Genomic DNA, 18,057 nt, shown 5'->3' with positions numbered 1-18,057 from the left:
GTTTCTGTAGTCCAACCCCACCCGATCTGTGAAAAAAAAAAAAACTTTTACAAGAGCAATCAAAATGTTACGGTTTATGTGTAACATACCAGCCATGTCTAACAGTAACGGGACAGATTATATATATATATATATATATATATATATATATATATATATATATATATGGTACAGAAGTACAGAAAAAACATTGGTACCGTCGGTTTCAAGCCCAACATAAAGGGGACCAGTTAATGGTAAAACGTAAATGATGTTAGGCTCTCGTCAGCCATGTTGTTTCTCTGACGAGAGCCTAACATCATTTACGTTTTACCATTAACTGGTCCCCTTTATGTTGGGCTTGAAACCGACGGTACCAATGTTTTGCTGAACTTCTGTACAGTTAAATAAATAAATATTAGGCTCTTATATCGAAAAAAATTTTCTTTGTAATCGAGCACTTTGTTGGAATTCTTTCCCCGAAAAAACAGTAAACAAATATATATATATATATATATATATATATATATATATATATATATATATATATATATATATATATATATATATATATATATATATATTTCTGAGAATGTATATGCAGCTTCTCTTCCAATTTTCGGATTTTAATCAAGTCAAATCACATTTTATTTCCTTTTGACGGATTGATTGTTGCTATTTCTTCTGCTGAGTTAAGGGCATAATAGATTCACTGATTGATATAATAATTAAGTGATTGATTTTGCTCTACGAAATAGATACTGTCAAGAATTGTAAAAGTCAACTGAATTAAACGTATAAATTTTAAGATGCTGAACATCATGAATTTTGGAATATAGTTTTTTGTCATTTATTTTTTCTCTCTATCTCTCTCTCTTTCTCTCTCTCTCTCTCTCTCTCTCTCTCTATATATATATATATATATATATATATATATATATATATAGTCATCCACAGTACTGTTTCGTTGTATCATAACTCATCAGTGCAGCTTTAACCTAGCACCATCGTATTGATAGTCGGCAGTTCTACCCATCGAACAACGAGAGCGGCGCCCGCAAATGACATCAACAAATGTCTATTTCAAACAGACATTCGTCCACCACTTTTATATATGATTCCTGTCAGATCATATAAGTTAAGCAACAATAGACCGTGCCAGTATTAGAGGGGTGACCATTTAGGACGTGCAGTGTTGTGTGTGCCTCCCGACATTCTTTCCACTGGACTAGAGGAGTGCCGATTAAGGAGAAGTATGTTTGGTGATGTCGCTACCCTTCCATACAAGGGGTATCTTTTGTCTTTCAAGACTGAACGAGAGTATTGAACATATATACAATTGTATGCTTAATAACATAAATACAATAATATGCCGTATGATTTATAATATAAATATCATTATATGCTTAAAAACATAAACATAATTATATGCTTACAAACATAAACATAATTATATGCTTAAAAACATGAACAAGTGTATGCTTAAAAACATAAACAATTATATGCTTAAAACATAAACAATTATATGCTCAAAAATATAAACATTTATATGCTTAAAACATCAACGATTATATGCTATAAAACATAAACAATTATATGCATAAAAACATAAACAATTATATGCTTAAAACATAACCAATTATATGCTTAAAACATAACCAATTATAGGCTTAAAACATAAACAATTATGTCCTTAAAACATAAACAATTATATGTTTAAAACATAAACAATTATATGCTTAAAAACATGAACAAGTGTATGCTTAAAAACATAAATAATTATATGCTTAAAATATAAACAATTATATGCTCAAAAATATAAACATTTATATGCTTAAAACATCAACGATTATATGCAATTATATGCATAAAAACATAAACAATTATATGCTTAAAACATAACCAATTATTGCTTAAAACATAAACAATTATATGCTTAAAAAATAAACAATTATGTCCTTCAAACATAAAAAATTATATGTTTAAAAACATAAACAATTATATGCTTAAAAACATGAACAAGTGTATGCTTAAAAACATAAACAATTATATGCTTAAAACATAAACAATTATATGCTCAAAAATATAAACATTTATATGCTTAAAACATCAACGATTATATGCTATAAAACATAAACAATTATATGCATAAAAACATGAACAATTATATGCTTAAAACATAACCAATTATATGCTTAAAACATAAACAATTATAGGCATAAAACATAAACAATTATGCCCTTAAAACATAAACAATTATATGCTTACAAACATAAACATAATTATATGCTTAAAAACATAAACAATTATATGCTTCAAAAACATAAACAATTATATGCTTAAAAACATAAACAATTATATGCTTAAAACATAAAGAATTATATGCTTAAAAAATAAACAATTATATGCTTAAAAACATTAAAATTATATGCTTAAAAACATAAACAATTATATACTTAAAAACATAAACAATTAGATGCTTAAAACATAAACAATTAGATGCTTAAACCACAAACAATTATATGCTTAAAACATATACAATTATATGTTTAAAAACATAAACAAGTATATGCTTACAACACAAACAATTATATGCTTAAAAACATAAACAATTATATGCTTAAAACATAAACAATTATATGCTCAAAAATATAAACATTTATATGCTTAAAACATCAACGATTATATGCTATAAAACATAAACAATTATATGCATAAAAACATGAACAATTATATGCTTAAAACATAACCAATTATATGCTTAAAACATAAACAATTATAGGCATAAAACATAAACAATTATGCCCTTAAAACATAAACAATTATATGCTTACAAACATAAACATAATTATATGCTTAAAAACATAAACAATTATATGCTTCAAAAACATAAACAATTATATGCTTAAAAACATAAACAATTATATGCTTAAAACATAAAGAATTATATGCTTAAAAAATAAACAATTATATGCTTAAAAACATTAAAATTATATGCTTAAAAACATAAACAATTATATACTTAAAAACATAAACAATTAGATGCTTAAAACATAAACAATTAGATGCTTAAACCACAAACAATTATATGCTTAAAACATATACAATTATATGTTTAAAAACATAAACAAGTATATGCTTACAACACAAACAATTATATGCTTAAAAACATAAACAATTATATGCTTAAAACATAAGCAATTATATGATTAATAACACAATTACAATTATATGATTAATAACACAATTACAATTATATGATTAATAACACAATTACAATTATATGATTAATAACACAATTACAATTATATGATTAATAACACAAATACAATTATATGATTAATAACACAATTACAATTATATGATTAATAACAAAAATACAATTATATGATTAATAAAAAAAATACAATTATATGATTAATAACAAAAATACAATTATATGGTTAATAACAAAAATACAATTATATGATTAATAACAAAAATACAATTATATTATTAATAACACAAATACAATTATATGAGTAATAACAAAAATACAATTGTATTATTAATAACAAAAATACAATTATATGATTAATACCAAAAATACAATTATATGATTAATAACAAAAATACAATTATATGATTAATAAAAAAATACAATTGTATGATTAATAAAAAAAATACAATTATATGATTAATACCAAAAATACAATTATATGATTAATAACACAAATACAATTATATGAGTAATAACAAAAATACAATTGTATTATTAATAACACAAAGACAATTATATGATTAATTACAAAAATACAATTATATGATTAATAACAAAAATACAATTATATGATTAATAACACAAATACAATTATATGATTAATAACACAAATACAATTATATGATTAATAACAAAAATACAATTATATGATTAATAACAAAAATACAATAATATGATTAATAACAAAAATACAATTATATGATTAATAACACAAATACAATTAAATGATTAATAACAAAAATACAATTATATGATTAATAAAAAAAATACAATTTTGTGATTAATAACACAAATACAATTATATGATTAATAACAAAAATACAATTATATGATTAATAACACAAATACAATTATATGATTAATAACACAAATACAATTATATGATTAATAACACAAATACAATTATATGATTAATAACACAAATACAATTATATGATTAATAACACAAATACAATTATATGATTAATAACAAAAATACAATTATATGATTAATAACACAAATACAATTAAATGATTAATAACAAAAATACAATTATATGATTAATAACAAAAATACAATTATGTGATTAATAACACAAATACAATTATATGATTAATAACACAAATACGATTATATGGTTAATAACAAAAATACAATTATATGATTAATAACACAAATACAATTATATGATTAATAACACAAATACAATTATATGATTAGTAACACAAATACAATTATATGATTAATAACACAAATACAATTATATGGTTAATAACAAAAATACAATTATATGATTAATAACAAAAATACAATTATATGATTAATAACACAAATACAATTATATGATTAATAACAAAAATACAGTTATATGATTAATAACAAAAATACAATTATATGATTAATAACACAAATACAATTATATGATTAATAACACAAATACAAGTATATGATTAATTAAAAAAATACAATTATATGATTAATAACAAAAATACAATTATATGATTAATAACAGAAATACAATTATATGATTAATAACACAAATACAATTATATGATTAATAACAAAAATACAACTATATGCTTAACAGAATTATATACTTAAAAACTTAAATAAAATTATATACTTAATAATAATAGTAATAAAATTCTATACCTCATAGCATAGATACAATTATACAATTATATGCTTAATAATATAATTACAATTTATGTTTAATCGCATTAACACAATTATATGCTTAATAACACTAATGCATTTTTATGCAAAATAACATTATTACAGTTATTTGCATAATAACATAGATGGAAATTTATACTTATTAACATAAATATAAATATATGCTTCATAACATAAATGAAATTTTATACTTTATAACTGTTGTGAGTATAAATCACCCCTATTTGAGAACTAAGTGGAATCAACCAGTTCTATGAATACCACTGGTTTCAGAGACTAAATGGAGACATTTATACCATGTTTAACCGCATGCTACGAACACGTTCCTCTCATACCACTTTGGTGGCTCCCGTATTCTTTATGATAAATACATATTATATTTTATACACGTTACACTACTTGTGGTTTCTTTCATTTGTGACCCCTAGAATGGGTCTATAACAACTGGCTGACGAGGATGATCCAAGAACTTCTCGGATTAATCTACAACAATTTTTTACAACAACTGGATGACGAATATTCGGGCAAGGACTCACTCTAAAAAAGAAAACAGCCATTTGAAAACAACATTTGACAACCAAAAGAATTCAAGAAAAAAGAACGCACGTGGAAATTCTAAATAATTTTTTTCCTACACTCGGGGGAAATTCGAAACTTCAAAAGTATTTCTTTTCAAAAGTTTGGCGAAGAACTGGAAAAACTACTTGTCTTGGGGGAAAAAAAACAACATTCGATCATAAAAATCAACATTTGATCATAAAAATCAACATTTGATCATAAAAATCAACATTTGATCATAAAAAACAACATTCGATCATAAAAATCAACATTTGATCATAAAAATCAACATTCGATCATAAAAACAACATTCGATCATAAAAATCAACATTCGATCATAAAAATCAACATTCGATCATAAAAACAACATTCGATCATAAAAACAACATTCGATCATAAAAATCAACATTTGATCATAAAAATCAACATTTGATCATAAAAACAACATTCGATCATAAAAACAACATTTGATCATAAAAATCTAAAAACACGGTATAAAGAAGACTTCGAAAAAGAAGGCCAACAATATTTGTCGAAAAAAAGATTTTACAAAGACGTCATCAAAAGGCTTATCTTGCTGTTAAAAAGCGACAACAAGCGTAACTACGAGTTAAAACAGAACTCATAAAACAAATGAGTTGAGAATTACTACTACTGATTCAACGTTTTCAGTAAGTACAAAAAATGTTTTTTCATCTCTATAAATACAAGTAATGTTGAAAAACATTTGTCGTTCTAAAAAGTATGTCTCGCTAATACTTATGGTTAAAAGGCATTCGTGTTGGAAAAAGAAGAAAAAACTCACGCAAATACAGCAAAATAAATGATAGTATATTTTATTTTATTTGCTAAAACGAGCATCCGCACAATTAAAAGTATTTCGTATTTGAAGCCGATTAAAATAAACATTTCTTTGATCGACGGATTGCACGTCGAAGAAGAAATAAAAACACGATTTCGCTAAGCATGACAAAATAAAGTTTTAACGAGAAAATATGATATTCTCTTCGCACAGAGATCAAAAACTATAGCCAATATTAAATAAATACTATAAACTATAAAGGAAAAAAGAACAAATGTGTAGGATCAACAAGGAATTGAACCCAGTCCCTAAACGTTACGAAAATTGAAAAAAGGTAAACTCAATCTACTATTTTGTGTATAAACGCAAACGCTGAATTATTTTCTTAGGAAAATTTCCACACGAGGAAATAAATATATGAAAAAAATATGCGTTAAATAATCAGGTACGAATTATGTGAAGGTTTTTTTTTCTGTAGAGTTGGTACTGTCGGGAAAGTAAATCAACGAACTGTGTTGTTTCTGAAAAAAAACTCATTTTGTAATATTAAGTAATTCTAAATCTTTCAAAAAGCAAAATGGGCGATTTTGCAAAACAGATGTTAGAAATGGTGAAATTCCAACAAAGTCAACAATTACAACTTGAAATAAAGTTCAGAGAAGAACAATTGACAGTACAGAAACAAAACGGCGATAAGCAACTGACAATAAAAAACAGATGGGTGAGAAGCAGTTAAATTTAATGAAATACTTCGAGGAAAGAGAAAAGAAATAAATGAACGAACCAATATTGGAATTGAAAAAATTAGTTAGAGCAACAAAACCAGTCAGATAAAAAATGGATTTGATAACGCAAGTTTTAATGAATAAGAACAGCGGAGATGAAACTAGCATGGCTTTTTCCCAAAATGCGATATGGTGAGCTATTGATACATTTCACTATGCTCCTGAGGATGACCTAACGTTTGGAGCATATTTCAGAAGATTTGAAGACCTTTTTAAGATTGATTACAGTTCGTGGACAGATCAAAAGAAGGTTTGGATACATCTGCACACAACAAATTCGGGGACTATATTTAACCAAGAAAAACTAACGAATTGTCGTTGGTCTAGGCAGTCAAACTGTTAATAGAGTTATACTGTACAAAGACAAGCCTTTTCCATAAAAGATGGAAGTACATTAATCTTACACATAAGGAGAGTCAGGACTATACGACTTTTGCATCTATAGTTAATAAGCACTGACGATTTCTAGTTATCGTCATTAACTGCGGACAATTACAAATGCCTAATGTGCACACAATGTTTGATGGCCACAAAAGACGTCGATATAAGACGTCGTGCTCTAAATAAATTGGAATTAGAACCTGATTTGACGCTTCAGAAACTGGCTGAAGATTGTCAGCGGTTCGTGGCAGTGAATCAAGATTCCCGAAACATAGAGGAAGCAGGTATCGCTCACATTAAAAAGATACGCTCCAAAAATAAAAGACACCAAACGACAAAAAGAACCCTTCACTAAATTATCAGGATAGACAAAATCCTAAGATCCCTTGTAGAAAATATGGAGGACCTCATGGGTACAATGCATGTTAGTACCGAAAGAAAATAACGTGTGACCTATGCAAGCGATCAGATCACAAGGCCTCATATTGCAGAGCAAAAGTAGCAAATAAGAGCTACCTAAAAACTGCAAAAATGACACTGCAACTCGATTCAGGCTCAGAATTATGGATTATAAATTTTCACCCGTTGAAGAGAACAGGAAAGCCCATAATGACAAAGACGAATAAAGTCACAAGATCGGTAACTGGTAATAAATTTGGAGGGTGAGGTAGTTATTAATGTGTCACTAAAAAGAACGACAAAAGGCTAAAACTGATCATTCTAAGGAACGCAACAAATTTATTCGGGACTGATTGGATTCAGGAATTTGAATTATGGGACTTGTGAATGAGTGATTTTTGTCACAAAGTCGAAACCCTAACGGCTGAAGCCGACAAACTCAAAAAGGATCTCAAAAAATCTTTTCCAAGTGTTTTTTTTTTCTGATAAGCTTGGATGCGACACAAAAATAAAAACAAGATTCGAATTGCTGGATGAAGCAAAACCAATATTCAAAAAGCCACGGAGCGTACCGTTCGCTTCGAGGAAAAAAATTGAAGAAAAATAGGAACAACACTGGGATTTTGACCCCTATTAAGTATAATGAGTGAGCAGACCCCACCGTATACGTGAAAAAAATCTAAAGAGATTAGAGTATGCACGGATTTCTCTACCGGATTGAATGCAGCGCTCAAGGACCATCACTATCTGCTACCAAACCCAGATGAAGTATTCGTTAAGTTAAAGGGCGGAAAAAAATTTCCAAAACAGTCTTAAGCGAGGCGTACCTACAAATACTAGTAGAGGAAGATAGCTCGAAATTTCTACGTATCTCAACGCACAAAGAACTTTAAAAATTAAGTAGATTAGGATTTGATATAAAAGTAGCACCTACAATTTTCCAACAGGTAATCGATACTTTGCTAAGCGGTTTCTCAATAGGCTATCTGGACGATATTCTTATGCGTAGTCAAAATGTAGAACAGCATAGAGATTTCAAGTGTTTGGCAGAATAAAAGAATACAGCTTCACATTGAAAGAAGGAAAAATGCGAATTGCTTTGGGGGCAAATTAAATACCTAGGTCATATAATAGATAAGGACGGGAGGAAACCCGATCCGGGTAGATCCGCAGCGATAAAAGACATGCAAGAACTTCATAATGAAACTACATTGCAGAGTTTTTTTAAGGATCACGAACTATTATCAAACGTTCATTAAGAACATGCATGAATTGCGCGCGCCATTGAATGTACTATTAAAAAGGACAAAAAATGGGACAGGACGCCTGAGTGCCAGTCAGCGTTTAAGAAATTAAAAGACGTACTAACGTCAGATTTATCCCTGAATCATTTCAATCTCGAACAAGAGATTATTGTCGCAACTGACGCAAGTTCTTATGGGATCGGGGCATGCATTCTACACAAGATGCCGAATGGGTCCACTAAGCCGATCGCCTATGCACCGAGAACTTTACTTCCTGCCGAGAAGAATTACTCCACCATCGAAAAGGAAGCACTGGGGATCATATTCGGTGTTACAAAATTCCACCGATTTTTACACGGCTGTAAATTGAAATTACAAACTGACCATAAGCCGCTAATAACCATCTTTGGCTCTAAAAAAAAGGTCTGTCAACTTGCGCAGCCAACAGACTACAAAGATGGGGGGGGACCATTCTACTGAATTATGACTTCAGTATGGAATTTCTTACATCTGCGAAGTTAAGTCACGCAGACGGATTGTCACGATTATCCCGAAATCAAGAGAACCGCTGAAAGACACAGTAATAGCGTCACTGCAAAGTGAAAAGGACTATACATAAATACTGTGTAATACGATAAAGGAACTACCAGTGACTTTGGAGATATAATGAGAGAGGCTGAAGAAGACAGTGTCATTAAAGAAACGAAACAAAAAATTCAATCAAATTAATCGACGGCGGAAGTTTATTCTATGTGCAATGAGGTACTGTTATACCGAGAAAGGGTAGTAATCCCAACTACACTACAAAAGAAAATTCTAAAGGATTTTCATACGGGGCATCCTGGGGCTACACGAATGAAGAGCCTCATGGGGTCCTACGTTTACTGAAAAAGCATGGACACTGATATAGAAGGCATGGTAAAGTCCTGTAAGGGATGCGCATTGGCTGAAAGAGCGCTCCAATACAATTTAGCCCGTGGCCTAAAGCTGACCACCCATGGTCAAGGATACACGTAGACTACGCAGGCCCACTGGAGGGGGACTATTATTTAATAGTGATAGGCAGTTTTTCAAAATGGCCTGAGGTATTCCGATGTAAAAGTCCAACGAGGAATTTTACAATCAGTGCTCTTTACGAATTATATGCTAGGTTTGGTGTGGTCGATTGTCTAGTGTCAGACAATGGAACACAATTCTTTTTTTTTTCCTTTTTTAGATTTTAAAAGCTTATGCGAGGATTTCCATGTAAACCACATAACGACGCCAACCTATCTTCCCCCGATCGAACGATCGGGCAGAGAGGTTTGTAGACACGCTGAAAAGAGCTCTGAAGAAGACTAAATGAACGCCCTCAGAAAGGGCGCTCTAGCAGTTTTTACAAGTTTACCGAATTACGCCAATTAAAAGTGCTCCATTGAAGATGTCGCCGGCAGTGTTAATGTTCGCGAGGAAAATTAGTCCGGTCTTCGAGAAACTTTTGCCAAAACAGGTGAAACCGCCGAATACTACAGTCCCTAAAAAGAGGTACTTACCTGGTGAAAATGTATTTTTTCAGGTACACAAAAATAATAGTATTATGTGGGAACTAGGAAAAGTCGAGGAAAGGATCGGGCGGATGGTTAATATTATCGATGGTCTAAGATTTATTTACAAGAAGTATTTGAACCAAATTCGGAAACGTATCACAGATGAAGAAAGATAACTTCTTGCTGAACAAGATGTAATGGACCAGATATATATGACACGTTCGACCTGGTAACACCAAAAGCAGCCGGACAACGCCGGTCCTCCAGAAAAAGGAAAATGATCGATCCGATAGAGATCAATCCTAGGAAAAAGAGCTATACAATCATTCCAGGAGAATGAAAAGGTCGGGAGAGGGTGCTGTGAGCTACAAATCACCCCTATTTGAAAACTAAGTGGAATCAACCAGTCCTATTAATACCACTGTTTTCAGAAACTAGATGGAGATATTCGTACCATGTTTAAGCACATGCTACGAACACGTTCCCCTAAAACCACGTTAGTGGGTCCTGTATTATTTAAATATAAATTCAATTATATACGTAATAACATAAATTCAATTATATGCTTAATAACATAAATTCAATTATATACTTAATAACATAAATACAATTATATGCTTAATAAAATAAATTCAATTATATGCTTAATAACATAAATTCAATTATATACTTAATAACATAAATACAATTATATGCTTAATAACATAAATACAATTATATGCTTAATAAAATAAATACAATTATATACTTAATAATATGAATTCAATTATATACTTAATAACATAAATTCAATTATATACTTAATAACATTAATTCAATTATATGCTTAATAACATAAATTCAATTATATACTTAATAACATAAATTCAATTATATACTTAATAACATAAATTCAATTATATACTTAATAACATAAATTCAATTATATGCTTAATAACATAAATTCAATTATATACTTAATAACATAAATTCAATTATATACTTAATAACATAAATTCAATTATATACTTAATAACATAAATTCAATTATATGCTTAATAACATAAATACAGTTATATACTTAATGACATAAATTCAATTATATGCTTAATAACATAAATTCAATTATATACTTAATAACATAAATTCAATTATATACTTAATAACATAAATTCAATTATATACTTAATAACATAAATTCAATTATATACTTAATAACATAAATTCAATTATATGCTTAATAACATGAATTCAATTATATACTTAATAACATAAATTCAATTATATGCTTAATAACATAAATTCAATTATATGCTTAATAACATAAATACAGTTATATACTTAATGACATAAATACAATTATATACTTAATAACATAAATTCAATTGTATACTTAATAACATAAATACAATTATATGCTTAATAACATAAATACAGTTATATACTTAATAACATAAATACAATTATATACTTAATAACATAAATTCAATTATATACTTAATAACATAAATTCAATTATATACTTAATAAAATAAATACAGTTATATACTTCATAACATAAATTCAATTATATACTTAATAACATAAATTCAATTATATGCTTAATAACATAAATACAATTATATACTTAATAACATAAATTCAATTATATGCTTAATAACATAAATTCAATTATATACTTAATAACATAAATACAATTATATGCTTAATAACATAAACACTATTATATGCGTTTTAGCATAGAAACAATTATATGCTTAACAACAGAAATACAATTTATACTTTATAACCTAAATACAATTATACGCTTAATAACATAAATCAAATTATATTATTAATAGCATAAACACAATTATATGATCAATAACATATAACTATACAATAACTATTATATACTTAATAACATAATAAGAATCATATGTTTTATAAAATAAATAAAATTATATGCTTGATAACCTAAATACAAGTATATGCTTAATAACATAAACACAATTATATGATTAATAACATATAACTATACAACAATTATTATATTTTAATAATATAAACACAATTATACGATTAAGAACATGACAATTATATGCTTAGCAACAGAAATACAGTTATATGCTTTATAACCTCAATACAATTATATGCCTTTTAACTAAATCCAATTATATTCATCATAACATAAATGCAATCGTATGCTTAATAACATAAATATAATATTATCTTAATATCATAAATATAATTATATACTTAGTAGAGATTTAGAAGGCTGTCACAATGCGAGGGATGAAATATAGTCGTTGTAGGTAAGAGAAGACGAGAACAAGTGGCGATTTACAAATCAATAAGTACATACATATATTTTATATATACATATATTTTACATTATATACTTAATGACATAAATTTAATTGTATGCTTGATAACATAAATACAGTTGTATGCTTGACGGCATGAATAAAATTCTACACTTTATAGCATAAATGTGTGTGTGTTTTTTTTCTAGCAGTACATAACTTAAACAATAGTTAAGGCTCTGACTTCTACTGTGATTGTCGACAGTATTGAAACATCGTCTATCCTATTTAATCACAAAGGGCTGGCTTGTCACAGTATATAATAATTACAATTTCGTTCTAGTAGAATTGGGGTGTCTTTTTGAATGTCTAATGGAGTGAACGGCATTGCTACTCTCGTTAGCAGTTTGTGCTGGCGCTACGGGCAATGGTAGTGCTGAGTAAGAACGGAAGTCGCTGTGCTACGTTGTAGTAGTCGTTGTGGATCTGTGCTAGAGTTTTAAAATGTGTTTTTATGTACTGATCAGACAGCTGCTACTGTTGATGATGATGACGATGATGCTGCTGCTGATGGTGATGATGATGATGATGATGATGATGATGATGATGATGATGATGATTGTTTTGTCGTGGAACAACAGTGAAAATAATAACAATCAAGTCGAGGTTCGGTTAAGGAACAAGTGTATTAACAATGTACAAAGAAAGGAAAGCGTGTATATCTGCTGGGCACTCGGCTAGCAGTTGAAGTGCAGTCGCATCTCTCTCACCGGTGTTGGAATTACTAGCGCTATTTATAGTGCTAATCGGTGTAAATTCCTCTGTTCAAGGAAGGCCGGTGGGGAAATTATTTATGATTGGTGCTTATGTAGTTTTAGGGGGTGCATGTGTTGACTAAGTTATTTAGAACTGGTTGTATTTGATTTTTTCGTGTGTTTGCATCGTAAAATAGGTTAATTTTTTTAGTTAATTATATTTTTATTCTGAAGAGAAGTAATTACTCTTGTAGCCTCCCAAATGCAAAAGTGACAGGATTTGGAGCATGGGGTGTATGATCTTGACTTGTTAAGTATATCCCATTTAATGGAGAAAGGAATGCTATTAGACCTAAATTTCTGGTTAAAGTAGTTAGAGGTGTCTCTTGCTTATTATCAATATTTTTGTTAAAAAATATACATGGTTTAAAATGCGTGATTTTTTTAAGTAGGGGTGACACCGATGTAGGTGTGGGATTTGTGAAGTATCTGTATTCTATTATTCGTGTGGAAATTTCTATTACAGTTAGGGTGGAGTTGCTAATTAAGTTATGGTGGTTATGATTAAGATTGGTTAGTGTAGTGGGTGGGGGATTATAGAGTTTGCAAAAAGAATGTGTCCGGCAAAAGAAAGTTAGTGGCTCCTCATGGGCGTTAGCAGCGGTTAGAGGAACTATAGAATTCACTAAGGATGATGACTCAGCATATGGTTACTATTAATTGGAAGTTGCAAGCGGATTGTGTCTGTGTATTCGATCTTCTGCTGATACCAGAATTTCGCGAATCTGTTTCCTATATATATTAAAAATGTTTTGTGTCTATTTACTAGTATTCGTAATCTAAATAGTTAGAGATGGTAATATACGAGGTGCCTTCAATAAGTTTCTAGATTTTTTTCGTATGGATACTTTTATTGATAGTATACACATGAAACTCTAGTCTCCTTCAAAGTAATCTCCTCTGGCTGCAATGCACTTGTTATACCATTCCAACAATTTCTGGAAGTCCTCTTGTGAAGTATATCAATGACCCTCATTACACTCTCTTTCATCTCCTCAATTGTCTCATAATGATAGCCTCTACGTTTTCCTTGAGCTTAGGGATTAACCAAAAGTCAAAGAGAGCAATGTCTGGACTATGGGGAAGGTGAGGAACTGCCTTGATGTCATTTCTGGTCATGACACCGTCTTTTTTTCTTATCTTCTCTGGTCCCCTTGGAACAAACTTCGCGTAAATCTTCCGCATCTTCAGTTCGTCATAAATAATTATGTGTACAGTTCCCACACTGACATCAAACTGTGCACTAATTGTCTCTATAGACACACGATGGTCCTTATCCATAATTCTTTATTTAGTCAATCAACTCTGGCGTTCAAACTACCTTACTCCTCCCAATGCTCTCATCATTCCTCGTGGACTCCCTGCCTTCTTCGAATCTCTTATGCCACTCGAAAACTGATGCTTGATTCATCCAAGATAATCCAAAAGCAGTCTGAAGTATTCCATACGTTTCTACGGCATGTTTCCCAAGTTTAAAACAGAATTTTATTGCATATCGTTCTTCTAAAGTGTTCTCACGTCCAGATTGTAATTTTTGAAATTCACCAGCTGTGACAATCAGGCTTTAGTAGGGTGTATTCTAATTCCTGCTGTAGCTGTTCATTTGAACCTAAAATCATAAAAATTGGTCCATCATCTCATAAGATGTATAGGAATAACGTAGTGAATTTTCAAATGTCTACAATAATTTTAAATGCCTGTACAAAAAGTCTGGAAACTTATTTTAGGCACCATCGTATGTTTCTATGATTTGGGCGAAGAGCAATAAACCCCGAAAATAATTTGATACACGCAAATGCATTGTTGAAACGTCACAATTCCTTTTTTTTTTAATTCTGGTTTTCTATTTTTTTTTTTTTTTTTTCTCTGTCTACAGGTTTTACCGCTGGCCATTTCGTTAATGGTGTCTTTCGAATCGTCCATCATGATGCTCGGAATGCCAGCCGAAGTTTACATCTACGGCTTTTCGTATGTCCTCAGCATGGTCGGCTTTTGCATAGCACAATTCTTGTCAGGTTTCATTTTTGTGCCTTTTTTCCGAAAGCAAAAAGTGACGAGCGTATTTGAGGTGAGTATTGTGTGTGCAATTAGCTTCAGACGAAAACAAATCAGTGGATGCGATGAATGAACATTTAGTAAACTTTAGTAAAGTTGTTCGGTGTTGAATGAGGATTAAAGATTTTATTATCTTTTTATTTTTTACATATAATGGCTTGTATTAAAGTTTAAAATGCGAAAGCCAAGTAGCATTCATTTCGAACACCCATCTGTGATATCAAAGAATGTACTGTTGATTTTATATGCCGGGACTTTCTACTTGTGCAGTAATAAACTTTTCAAATGCACTTGTGATGTTAGGCTGTATAAGGCGTTAACTTTAGTCAAAAACGCCTGTTCCTTCTTTCATTGGATTTTTTTCGATTATAGGCTATCGGTATTTATCGACATTCCGATACAAAACCTATTTAAGAACAGTGCCAGGTAAATGAACTATATTCGTGTGAAACTTCAAAACAATATCAGATCAGCTGTTTAGGTGTCCATAGGGAATGAATTCCCACACATAGACAAAGTTCGTTTTATATGATAGATAGGCAGATATAAAAATAATAGATGACAAAATATAATGTGATTCAATCCACTATATACAAAGAAGTAAAATCGCAAATTAGCACAACCTTCATTCGGAAAATCGATAAACATTTGATCTTTGTTTCACTGGTCATCTTTAAAGCCCGCGCATTTCAGGTGAAAACATTACGTACTTCCGTGTCGTTGGAGAAATTAATAAAAAAAAAATTCCAAAAAATTCCAATAAATGATCAAGCAGAAAAATAATAAGTAAAAATAAAACTTATAAAATTATCGCGTTTTATAGTATGTTTTAGTGTCGAAGTGTTATGCGACCAATTGTGTATGACAAACAAGGCAGATAATCCTCGACTTAAATTGACAAATTAAGGGTCCGCCATTTTTAAACCAACGCACTTCAGAAAGTAATTACGTATGAGTTTTGTTAAAAATGCATTTAGCACACCTACCGAATTAGTTTTCGTAAATTTTGGAATTTATACAAATTTTGCCATGACACGTAAGTATGTAATAATGTTTTCACCTGAAATGCGTTGGTTCAAAAGATCATCAATCTACACAAACATGAAATATTTCCCTAAAAATATATATTCACATGACGTGTTGACAGTTTATGTTCGGCACAATCACGTTGATACACCGGTTCCCGTCAGATCACCGAAGTTAAGCAACGTTGAGCCTGGACAGTACTAAAATGGGTGACCATTTAGGAATTCCATGTGTTATATGTGCTCTCTGCTTATCTCGACATTGTTTCCAGTAAGCCTTGGGCCTCTTCAAGCAGTGCCGAATTAGGAGAGGTGTGGTTAGGATTGCGCGACCCTTGCCTCACAATTACACGCACAGCTACCATTATAGAAATGTCCATTGTCTCTTGAGAATAAAGCGAGGCATCGTTGACAGTTTACATCTGTCGTCTCTTATTGTATACCCATATAACATAACATCAATGCGGATGTGGCCCAGGAGTCGATTATTGGACCTATATTATCCCTGATCTTCATAAACGACCTCTTCTATGTGATTGCGTCTGAAATGGGTGTATTTGCCAATAACATCACGCTCTATTCCCGACAGGAGGGAAAATCAAATACGGATACATGCAAGATAATGGCATAATCTTTGGAAAATGACCCCCCGAATCTGTAGTAGAGCAGCACTAAAAAAAATCTTATTTTCATCTCATCTAAAGTTTCTTTCTTTTAACAACTATAAGAAACTTTTCCAACAATCAATAGCGATTAACGCTAAAACTCTTCCCAAGAGCCGAAGGTTAAAATCTCTGAGCATAACATTCTCAGACAACATAAAGTGAAATAAGTACATCGAAGATGCTGTTAAGAAGGTGGGCTCCCTCTATAAGCTTAGATAACTTTTCAAAATCTGCCAGTATCCCATCTTTACTATTATATAAAATGAACTTTGTCTTCTGTGTGTATGTATGTATATGTGCGTGTATATGTGTGTATGTGTATATGTGTGTGTATATGCGTGTGTTCGTTCCCTGTGGACCTTTGTTACACACGAAGGTGCTTGATGTGTCTTGGAGTGTACTTGCGTAGGTTTTATATCGGAATGCGTCTGATAAGTATCGAAAATCGATAATAAAAAAAAATCCAATTTTGAGCACAATTAACACTTATACGACCTAACATTACAAGTGCATTTATTAAGTTTTATCACTGCACAAGCAGAAAGGCCCAACCTGTTTTTTTTTTATGAGACAGGGACGCGTTTGAAATGAACATTTCTTTTTAGAGCACAATTAAACCATGATACTTGACTTTTGTACGTTT

The 18,057-nt window shown here is 30.0% G+C and overlaps 1 protein-coding gene and 1 pseudogene across 1 annotated transcript in view; both read left to right on the top strand.

The window, feature by feature from the left end:
- LOC145297060 (sodium-coupled monocarboxylate transporter 1-like) overlaps positions 1 to 18,057 on the top strand; it is an 80,968-nt gene that overhangs the window by 40,403 nt on the left and 22,508 nt on the right. The window contains exon 3 of the mRNA XM_080143287.1: positions 15,546 to 15,737. Within this exon, the coding sequence (XP_079999413.1) occupies positions 15,546 to 15,737 (192 nt within the window). The remainder of the gene's footprint in view (positions 1 to 15,545; positions 15,738 to 18,057) is intronic.
- Positions 16,875 to 16,992, top strand: LOC145297426 (5S ribosomal RNA; annotated as a pseudogene).

Source organism: Euprymna scolopes, chromosome 17, assembly GCF_053919585.1.
Source record: "Euprymna scolopes isolate OS-2025 chromosome 17, ASM5391958v1, whole genome shotgun sequence".
Classification (NCBI taxonomy): domain Eukaryota; kingdom Metazoa; phylum Mollusca; class Cephalopoda; order Sepiida; family Sepiolidae; genus Euprymna; species Euprymna scolopes.
This window is presented reverse-complemented; position numbering and strand designations above follow the sequence as displayed.